This window comes from Acanthochromis polyacanthus, chromosome 1, assembly GCF_021347895.1.
Source record: "Acanthochromis polyacanthus isolate Apoly-LR-REF ecotype Palm Island chromosome 1, KAUST_Apoly_ChrSc, whole genome shotgun sequence".
In the NCBI taxonomy this organism is placed as follows: Eukaryota; Metazoa; Chordata; class Actinopteri; family Pomacentridae; genus Acanthochromis; species Acanthochromis polyacanthus.
In genome coordinates, this window is record NC_067113.1 from 32,467,936 (window position 1) to 32,479,445 (window position 11,510).

The 11,510-nt window shown below is 39.7% G+C and overlaps 1 protein-coding gene across 1 annotated transcript; it reads right to left on the reverse strand.

Moving 5' to 3' along the window:
* Nucleotides 1-2,395: 2,395 nt before the first annotated feature.
* On the reverse strand, nucleotides 2,396-10,365 carry LOC110959710 (phospholipase A and acyltransferase 4-like). Its single transcript, XM_022206673.2, has 4 exons — nucleotides 10,218-10,365; nucleotides 9,634-9,742; nucleotides 9,267-9,544; nucleotides 2,396-3,062 (listed from the first exon to the last, which is right to left on the reverse strand). Exons 1-4 carry the CDS (start codon nucleotides 10,230-10,232, stop codon nucleotides 2,943-2,945), a joined length of 522 nt encoding a protein of 173 aa, XP_022062365.1. The 5' UTR covers nucleotides 10,233-10,365; the 3' UTR covers nucleotides 2,396-2,942.
* Between the last annotated feature and the right edge of the window lie 1,145 nt (nucleotides 10,366-11,510).

The following is an 11,510-nucleotide window of genomic DNA, read 5'->3' on the forward strand; positions in this document are numbered from 1 at the left end:
GTCATGATGCTGCCACCACCGTGCTTCACGTCATGATGCTGCCACCACCGTGCTTCACGTCATGATGCTGCCACCACCGTGCTTCACGTCATGATGCTGCCACCACCATGCTTCATCATGATGCTGCCACCACCATGCATCACGTCATGATGCTGCCACCACCGTGCTTCGTCATGATGTTGCCACCACCGTGCTTCACGTCATGATGCTGCCACCACCATGCTTCACGTCATGATGCTGCCACCACCATGCTTCACGTCATGATGCTGCCACCACCATGCTTCATCATGATGTTGCCACCACCGTGCTTCGTCATGATGCTGCCACCACCGTGCTTCGTCATGATGTTGCCACCACCGTGCTTCACGTCATGATGCTGCCACCACCATGCTTCACATCATGATGCTGCCACCACCATGCTTCATCATGATGCTGCCACCACCATGCTTCATCATGATGCTGCCACCACCATGCTTCATCATGATGCTGCCACCACCATGCTTCACAAACTCAAAATTTTGTCTTTCTGTGTGAGAAAAATGGGGACAGGTTTTCAAGAACTGCTTTAAATCAGTTGTAATTATTCTTTCATCTCAGCAGGTACTGGTCATGTTTCATGCTGTTCGAAGGCGAAAACAACGAAAGAGAAACATTTGATTGGTCGTATGAGTTGAATGTTTGCCATGCTGATGGGCTTCCATCCTACGCAATCCTCATCAACTCTTTTAAAAGTAAAATTAAAAACCAACTCAAGGAAGACAAAGAACGTTTTGTGCAAAAATTGAGCAAGTAGGAATCAGGTGAGTAGATTTTACATTACAGGTAGGAAAAGGCAGAAAAAAAAATGAAAAGAAATTACCAAAAGACAAGAAAGAACCACAAAATCAGAACCTTCCACACATGGAAGACATACTGGCAAGCCCTGAAAAGCAAAAGTCCAAAAACAGGTGAAGCATTCCAGCGACAGGTTAAAATGAACATGAAGATCCACTGGAGCCAATCTGGCACTTTATGTCTCATTGCCTTAAAAATGTATTCCTTTAAAATGGGCCTCGACCTCTTCTTGGTGTCATAATGCAGCCATTACTGGCTATAATGGTGGGACAAATGCTGTTTGGCAGCAGGCCGAGTAAAGGCTTCTTGCCAAATGGCCAAATGCAGCTGATATCACAGGAGGTTGTGATGAAAACTGAAGAAGTGGGTGGTTAAAGCTGCATTTCTCTGCTTTAATGAAGTTAGAGGTGAACATAAATGCAATCAGTGTTAATGTTTCAGGCTCAGCTCTGCCACTATTTGCTCTGTAATCCCGTATGTTGTCAGGATGTGTCTCTATCAGTGCCACCGAGTGACTTTGCTGCGCATTTGTTATGCATGGTGATTATTTCTGAGCTCAATGATCAGCCACGATAAGCCACTCGCTGCAACTCCCTAAAACGAGGACAGTGCGAGGTTTTATTATTTCTGGAGCCGGTCCCACGGCCCGAGCCTCTGCAGCCCACCCTGGATTTCATGGAGCTCTCAGACGGTGACCTCAGGAACAATGTGCTGATTCTGGGGACCAGGCAGGCCCAGCTGCCCCCACCTGCTAGCAGCTTTACTGGGCTGGAACTGAGCCCCCGAGGCCTCTTCACTGCAAAGAAACATTCACATTGTACTTTTGGCTTCATTTAAGTGAGACAAGCTGAGATTATTGGATTTTAGTTTGTAGTGAAACTTTTTAAGCTATTTCAAGAAGTTTAGTTTCTGGAAAACAACTAATGGAGTTAATTAATGACTGGGAAACCTGTGGTAATGCCATGAAAGGTTGACTTTACTTGTCTCTAAAAGAATCAAACTGTAGCCTTAGAATTTTGAATATGTCAGATTTATTTAAAAAAAATTTTGGCAAACAGTTTTGGAGAAAACTGCCAAAGATAGAAAAAACATTTCTATACAGTATCTATAAAAAATGTTCATCCCTCTTGGAAGTTTTTTGCTTTTATTGCTTTCCAATTAAATCATGGTTGATTTCATTTTGCTATAAAAGAAATTATGTAAAGAAGCATCCCACATCATGATGCTGCCACCACCGTGCTACGCGTGACGATGCTGCCACCGCCGTGCTACGCGTGACGATGCTGCCACCGCCGTGTTATACATGACGATGCTGCCACCACCGTGCTATACATGATGATGATGCCACCACCGTGCTATACATGATGATGATGCCACCACCGTGCTATACATGATGATGATGCCACCACCGTGCTATACATGATGATGCTGCCACACCATGCTTCACAGTGGGGATGGTATGTTTGTGATGGTGTGTAGTGTTTGGTGTCTTCCAAACATAACATCTAGTCTGATGGCCGAAGATTTTGGTCTCAAACCAAAGAACCTTCTTACAGTTGACTTTAGAGTCTCCACATGTCTTCCGGTGAACTCTAGACCAGATATAACATGAGCTTTTTTTTTTTTTTTTTAACAGTGGCTTTCTCTTTGCACGTAGACCATTACCACTCTGCTCCACATGCCTCTTCAATATCAGGGGTCAACATATGAACAGTGGTAAATTGTGAAGTAGCTCAAAAATTCAAATATGTCAGCAGTCCTCTGCAGTATAGAGTAAATAAACTACATCACAAATTTTCTCAGATGTATTTGCATTTACTTATTCACAAATTAACAAGGTAAAACTACAAGTTTTAAAAGTTTACATACATTTTTCTATATTTACAGCTTCTAGATTTAACCATTTATATCAGGAACTGTCTTACACAGCAAATAAACCCTCTCTCAAAAAGAAAGCAACTGAAGAATAAAACATTTAAAATTAGCTTTTTAGACAGATGGAAACATGAAGGACTTATCATTTTTCATATAGTTAAAGGTGTAATTGCTTCCAGGTGAACTGACTCAAACTGAGACAAAACCTTGTCCCCCCCCCAGTCTTATCGGTGTCACTTATGATGTCTTCTTTTATTGTCGTCTTTGTTAAAGCTGGAAAACAGAGCGGCGCCCAAGACTGCGAGGGCAACGCCTGCAACAGCTACACCTCCAATTGTAGCTGCTGTCTGAACCTACAAAAAAAACAAGCTGAAGGTCAGAGGAGTGTTTATGAAAAGATAATTTGTCATTATCTTATCATTCAATTAAGCCTCAAGTTGAAACTGAAAACACACATGGCCTTCACTGTAGTTTATATTTGACAGTTTGATACTGGTGCATTACACAGATTGGTTAAATCTGAGACATATAGAGTGAATTTTCTCTATTATTCTGTAAAAACACTTGTAAAGCACCCAAAGGATGTTGCTATCTTTTTCTATTTCTGCTCCGTCCTACACAAACACCAAAGTAACTTCTCATTCTTCACCCCTCTGTTGTGGTCCCCGGTTTGCTTTGTGAAATTTTCATTTCATTACAACAAATTTTACCATTTAGAGTGAACTTTTACATCAACGCAGAGACTTCTGAAGTCTCCTTGTGTGTGGAAAGTTGCACTCTTTGCTCTTTTTCTTGGATCAGTAAACCACTTGAGTTGATCTCAAACTGTTGTAAATCCGCATGAATCAACCACAATAATAAAACCCACTTAATATGGTGTAGGTTCCTCTACAGACATCTGAAGGTATTGGGCACCAAGATGTTTGCAGCAGATCAGTTAAATCCTGGAAGTTGCCAGGTTTTGTCTCTCACATTCAACCATTTTTCAGTCGAGTCAAGACCTTGAGATTTTGGAGTCAACACTTTGGACTCTTTTTCATGTTCCTCAAACTATTCCTGAACAATGAAAGAGTTAACTGCCACCAAGAAACACCGCTTTCATGAAGAGGCGTATGTAGTCTCTGCAGGGTTTAGGTAGGTATTACAGCAGTATCCACAACAGAATGTTGCACACTGCCTCCACAACTCGCCTCCTTCCCATCCTGCTGCCATCTCCTCCTCTGGTAAACAACAGAAAGTGTGAATCATCCGACCAGGCCACCTTCTTCCATTCCTCCATGGTCTAATTCTAACACTCTTGTGTCCACGTTTACGATGGACGGTGGTCAGCTTGGTCGCTCTGGCTGGTTTACAGGGACGCAGCCGAATAAACAGCAAACTGTGATGTTCTGACTTCTTTTAATCAAAGCAGCATCAAAATTTCTGAACAGTTTGTGTTGCAGTAGGTCAGACCAGCCATCACTTTCCACTTGCATCATTGAGGTTTGGGATAATCTGACTCACCGGAGGTAGGCTGCCGGTATAAGCCTGAGACTGGCGTCTATTTTAACTGTCTGTTTTATGCTCCTGTACTCTAGTGATTGTATTTAGCCCCAAAACTGAAAGGTCAGAGATCAGTGCCCACCTTATCATTATTGACTCAGACCTTGACTTTCAACAACCACTTGAAAGCGGTTACAAAATCTGCTTATTAGCACCTGAAGAACATTGTAGAATCAAGAGTTTCCTGTCTAGAGAAGACACAGAGAAACTTGTTCATGTATTTATTTTCAGTAGATTATTGTAATGGTGCCTTTACAGGTTTTAACAAGCAATCAGTCAAGCAACTAAAACCAGGAAACTGGACCACATTACATCACTACACTGACTTCCTGTTAGTCAAAGGATAGAGTTCAAGATGTTACTCCTGGTCTTCAAAGCACTGAATGGTCCATCCTGGACTTCTTAGCTCCATATGAAGCATTCAGAGCCCTCAGGTCATCAGGGACAGGTTTACTGTGTGTTCCCAGAACCAGAAGCAAAACTAATGAAGCAGCATTCAGCTATGATGCTCCTCACCTGTGGAACAAACCTCCTGAACACCCGAGGTCTGCTGTCGGCTCTTTTAAATCAGGAATACAAACCACATTGCCTTTCTCTTTGATGCTCAATCTGTTTTTTTTCCCCCTTTTAATGCACTTTTACGATCTTAATGTCTACTTTTGTTTTATTTCTATGATTTTAATGTATGTCTACCTTAAATATTTTATCTGAATGTATTTCTTTGTCCTTGAATTGCCTTGTGCTATACAGTTAAATTTGCCTTATTAACCATTTTCATTATGATTACCCTTGTTTTTAAGGGTTTACCCTCCGTTGTCTTTGATTCTGCTGATTCTTTTTATTTGTTTGATATGGCAATTTTTGTGCTTTTATTATTTTGGTTGTATTCACTGATGCTTGTTTTATTGAGTTATTTTACAGTGTTTAACGCCATTTCTTGAGTTCTACTTTATTTGTTGTTACTTGAACCCAGGTCCAGACACAGAAACTGGGAAAGGGCTTTATTAAAAAAAAAAAAAAAAATGCAGATAGCGTAAAACCGGACTGAAGGGGAAACTAACCCAGACCTAATACTAGTTACTAGTCACACTACAAAATTCACAGCTACACTCAAAAGGTAACCTACAAAAACTAAAGAGGAGTAAAATAAACCAGGCAAACAAAATGGGGTTCTCACAAACCAAGGAACTAAACTCAAGGGCTAACATTTAGGCATGGGGAAACCAAGAGATGATGGGAGATAAGACAGAATACAGCAGTTGGAGACAGAGCAGGGACTGGTGGGGATACGGGGAAAAGCGTTGGGTCTATGTGGCTGTTTCAGTCTGGAGGTAATGCAGGGACCAGTGGGAATCCAAAGAGGGGTGAAAAGAGTCCAGCTGGGGGCGCTATGGCAGTCAGAAAGGGACACAAGATCAGTGGGAGAACTGAGTTCAAGAGAAGATCTGCAGTTTATGGTCTGGTGGGAAATGAATGCATGAGCTGGACTTGAGTGAGTGAACTGATTAATGTAATGAGTGTCAGCTGCAGTAATCAGCAGAATGCAGGCAGCTGAGAGATGCAAGAAGCAGAGAGACAGGAAAAGAGAAAGACAGATACAGAGATGGGGAGAAGGAAAGAGGAAAAGACGAAGAAGGACTATCATAACATGGCCTTCTGTTGCTTCATGGTCGTCCCACTTTAATCGATCTGTTTTCCAATCTGTGTTTCTTTCAGTTTTGGAACAGATATGGATCATGCAGTGACGCAATGCTACTTATTTTCGGTGGACTAGCTATTTTCAGTGCTTGTTCTCGTCTCCCTGCTCACAAAAGTTCCACTTATCGCTATTTTGAAGTAACACCAAAGCCACATCCTTCACCCAAGATTACTGTGATTGGTTTAAAGATGGAGTGGTGCAGCCAGACCATAATGTTCCACTGAATGTTGTTGGTTCACCAGTCCTTGTTTTGGCCACTTTTGGCACCTACTAACTACTAACTAACCAGGAAGGGCCCATAAAACCTATGGTTTTGTGGATGCTCTGACCCAGTCATCTATAGATCATAGTTTGTCTCTCAGATTCTCACTTGGCCCGTTGTTCCTGCTTTTCCATCTTTCCATCATTCATTCCCTTGCTGGAAAACAAAATTTTCCCCAAGTGGTTTTCCTCTTTGATTTCTCTCAACCTTGCTGCATTAATTTACACTCTACCTTTACAAGCCTTCCAGGACCTGTTGCCCACATCATGATGCTGCCACCACCATGCTTCCTATCATGATACTCCCACCACCATGCTGCCCATAATGATGCTGCCACTACCGTGCTTCCCATCATGATGCTGCCACCACCGTGCTTCCCATCATGATGCTGCCTCCACCGTGCTTCCCATCATGATGCTGCCTCCACCGTGGTTCAAATCATGATGCCGCCACCACCATCCTTCATGTCATGATGCCGCCTCCACCGTGCTTCACGTCATGATGCCGCCACCACCGTGCTTCACGTCATGATGCCGCCACCACCGTGCTTCACGTCATGATGCCGCCACCACCGTGCTTCACGTCATGATGCCGCCACCACCGTGCTTCACGTCATGATGCCGCCACCACCGTGCTTCACATCATGATGCCGCCACTACCGTGCTTCACGTCATGATGCCGCCTCCACCGTGCTTCACATCTTGATGCTGCCACCACCATGCTTCATGTCATGATGCTGCCACCACGTTTTAAATCATGATGCTGCCACCACCATGTTTTAAATCATGATGCTGCCACCACCACGTTTTAAATCATGATGCTGCCACCACCACGCTTCATGTCATGATGCCGCCACCACCATGCTTCACATCATGATGCTGCCACCACCACGTTTTAAATCATGATGCTGCCACCACCACGCTTCATGTCATGATGCCGCCACCACCATGCTTCACGTCATGATGCTGCCACCACGTTTTAAATCATGATGCTGCCACCACCATGCTTCACATCATGATGCTGCCACCACCAAACAGATGCTCTGACCCAGTCATTGACACATCAACTTGTCAAAATCTCAGAAGTTCTTATGCTGCCTATTTTTTTCTTCTTCCAACACAGGAACTGACTGCTTACTACTCATCCCATCAACTGACAGGCGCCACTGTAACGAGATAATTACTGTTATTCACTTCACCTGTCAGTGGGTTTAATATTTGGTGTAAAGACAGCCAGTTGTTGATAAAACTTTGTGAATGACAAGAAAGCCACACTTTCTGATTTAATATATTTCATTGCTATTGAGAGGCCTGCTGCTTTATTGGCTGATATCCAGCCATGCTAGATGCTGGAAATCTACTGGGAGTATCATCCTGTAACAGACAGATGGTAAAAATGTTTATAAGCAGTTGCAGTATAAACAAAATCTAATGTGAAGTATACATTTCCATCCATTTAAATGCTGTCTGTAGATCCCGCTGCAGCCGTCCTCTGATTGGTCCTGTTAGAAGGCTGATTCTGTCGTCTGGATAGTTCTGTGCAGTCGCCGCTCAGTGAAGGTGACAGATGCACCAAGTGGGCTGATTAAACGAGCCTTTTTTGAAACTTGCAAATCAGCTTGTTAATCACTGTCTGTTGTTTGAAACGCGCACAATCGCAATTTATTCAGGGCCACATCTGCTTCTTATCAGTCATAATAGATTGTGTTTGATCTGTGTATTGTTGCAGTGAATGAGGTGCTTATATTACCAACTCATCCAGAATGCAGGTGCAGACACACAGCAGGCTGTGCAGCACTTTGATAAAGGGATTTCTCACTCAAACAGCAATGAAACATGACTTTTGTCTCTCCAAGGTTCGTTTAGGGACAAAATGATGGCAAAATATCTTTAAAATGCGTATTTTATTATGTTGATCTATTGACATACATTGCACTACTTTGGTGTTCACAAATAAATACACTAAACGTACAGAACTAGCACTATTTATATTGAATATTTGACAAAACAATAGCATATTTTTAGTAATAGATATTACTGAGATTATTTGCAATTTTTCAAATTCCATTTGTTGATACAATGTAACAGAAAATTTCATAAAACAAGGCAATTTTTTTGTAAAATAGTCTTTTTTTGCTGATTTAAATACAGTAAAACAGTGCCACTGTTTGGTCACACATTGTAAGAAAACACTACTTTCTGATAATTTGTGTCTATTTTTTTATTTTTTAAAGAATAAATATAAACTAATACTTTTTTCAGTGATTTTAAATATTATCTGAAAATTAACAAAACAGAATGAATCTGTAAAACAACAACAAAATTGATTTTAATTTTTCAGTTCCTAATGTATATAATTTTTCTGTCAAATAATGGAAAATATCTGTCAAATAATTACATTTGCTGCTGATTTAAATGGACTAAAGGTGTATTTTTTTGGCCACACATTACAAAAGAACAAATTTCTATTTTTAAGAATGCTGATTTATTATTATTGTTGTTGTTGTTGTTGTTGTTGTTGTTGTTGTTGTTGTCAATATACACATTTTCTTTCAAATAACAGCTAATAATCTGTACAAATAATGACATTTTTTGCTAATTAAGTTTTAGGCTTAAACACTAAAAATGAACAAATTACCATGTGTAAAAACATTTACATTTTATTTATTAACAGTTTTGGCCAGTATTTTTTGGTCAACATGCAAATTAATTCTTATTTTTATGTGATTTTTTTTTACAGTTATTATCTATTATTAAATGAAACAGGGAAAATCTGTACAGTAACAGGAAATTGTTCAAAAGAATTTTGTTAAAACTGTGATAAAAGCTTTCTTTTGTTACAGTGTAACATGTAACTTTAGCTTAAAAGTCGTGGTCCTATAGTAAACATAAACCCATGTTTCCTGTTGCTGACTTTTGCCGCCATCCTCCTCACACAGATTTTGCGGTTCTTTAAAACTAGTTCCCTTGTTTTTACATCACAGTCTGACTTTCCAAGTAGAACATACTTTTTGTTTTTAGTTTCATTGTACAGGAACATTTTTGTCCCACTAACCTGCCGTGACTCGGCCTCGCCGTACCGCAGCTCCGTGACGAAGTGCTCACAGTTGTAGGTGGCGGCGTTGTAGGGCAGCTCCCGACCCACCATCCTGCAGGCGGCTGTCACGATGACGTGGGGCTCACGAGGACGGTGCGTGTCATCCAGCAGGTTGTTGATCTGGAACCGGCTGGAACCGACCACGTCCGAGATCTTCTGACGCCTCACCGTCGCCGTGCTGCTGTCGAAGAGCGTCAGGAGGTCACCGATGGGCCCCAGGTCGGCCGCTGGGTTCGCTTCAGAGAGGAGATGGACAGAAAACTAGGATTATAAAGGTGTGATGGTGGCTTGGCTTCAAAAGATGGATGCTTTAGTATCAACTTACTTGGAGGAATCAGATGAACCACTTCATGTCCTCCAATGTAGATCGCCCAGTGTTTATAAGTCCCACGGAAGATCTCGATCAGATCACCAGGCTTTGGTTCACTGTCAAACTGAAATAAAGAAAATAAAAGATAAAAGCATTAGTCAAAGTTTAAGTGGCCAGTAAAATTAAACAGATTGCATTTTTCTAGAGCTACAAATTGGAAAAATGAAAAGAATTTGTTTGATGTTTTATTTTCTTACGGTCTTTGAACTACTCACATGTGATGTTCTACACTGAAAATTGGGATATTTCATTGAAATCACTTTATTCTACGTGTCTCATTTAAAATGTATCCAAAAATAAAGCATTTGCATTCAGCAAATTCTGTAAAAAGCAAAAAATTCTAAGCTTGAATAGCAAACTGGAGCGCTATTAGTGACTTTACTGTGACCAACAACCTCATGCCAAAAATTCCGACACTTTCGGCTGAGCTGCAGTTTACACAGAGCAGATTGGACACAAGAATAGAAGCAATTTAATTATGTAAATAAGACTGAAAGACTGAAAAACTGCCCAGTGATGTGAGAAATCGGTGAACTCACCAGCGTCGGTGCCATGTTTCCAGTCCAGCAGGTCAAAGCAGCGACAGCTTTATTTATAACTGCAGCAACTGAAACCTACGTGCTCCTGGAGGTATTTTAACTCCTCACAATGATGACGCAGACACACAAATAGACACACGTTGGACAAACGCGCCGTGTGACCGAGCTGCACGGCCTAAATCTGCTAATCATTAACTAAACTTTGCTGCAGCTGCTGGACTTGAAAAGCTGCCAAGTGGTGATGAGTGGAGTTAAAGGTTAGGTTTCATTTCTGGTGAAAAAGGAGATATTTTTGTGTTTGTTTTTAAGGTTTTCAGGTTGGTCTTTTATTTGATCCTCAAAGTTGACCCGAAAGACAAATAAAACAGCAACTTTGTCTTAAATTTCTTTTAATTTAATAGTATTTTTAAAACAAATTAATGTTCACAGAGGATTTTGCAGGGACCTGATGTTTATACTGGTTTAGGGAGAACCTTTATTTATTTATTTATTTATTAGGTATGAATTTTTAGAATATATTTTATTTATTAGGCTATATATTTTTTTAGACATAATTTTTAAAATAAATTAGATTAGATTTTTTCATTTGTGGATTTTCTGTCTTGTATTATTTTTTGAGAACTTTTTATTTCTATTGCTGTTTAATCAATTAATTAATTATGTACTTTTTTCACCGTGTATATGAATATATATTTTTGCATTTAATTCTCGAGAGTGTTAATTTTTTTATGCTGTGATTTTTCAGATTCCTCCACAATTAAAATTCTGCTTCTGCCATTAAATTAGATCTTAATCAGACATAAATCAGAGATTGTCTTTACTGATTTTAATTCCAAGAAGAAAAATAATCCATAAAACATGAATTGAATTTATGCCATTTTAATGATATTTTCAATTTTTTACTACTTTAAAGTTTATGCTTATTTAGATAGGAATTGCTAGATCAGAATAGACAAAAAAATTGACTACAAATGTATTTATTTATTTTTCATTTTTCATATTGACTATATACATTTTTAGATAAAATTATTGTTATGATTTTTTTTATAGATTGCAGATTTTTTTAGGATTTTTCAGAGGCAGATTTAATTATTATTAATGTATTTTTAAATATTTATTTATTTATTTGACCATGTCATTAAATTAGACTTTAATTGGACATCTTATCTTATTATCTTTATTGAGATAATTCATAAAGCGCTTTTATCTTGAATTTCTACAGGTGTAATGAGATTTTTTATATTAATTTACACAGGAATTTTCAGAATGCAATAGATTAAGCTTTTTAGGCTA

Excerpts from the sequence above, each read along its gene's own strand:
- LOC110959710 (XM_022206673.2), bottom strand. Across the intron at positions 9,545-9,633 it reads GGTTCATCTGATTCCTCCAA|CGAACCCAGCGGCCGACCTG; the intron begins GTAAGTTGATAC and ends TCCTCTCTGAAG. Across the intron at positions 3,063-9,266 it reads GCGAGGCCGAGTCACGGCAG|GTTCAGACAGCAGCTACAAT; the intron begins GTTAGTGGGACA and ends TTTTTTTTGTAG.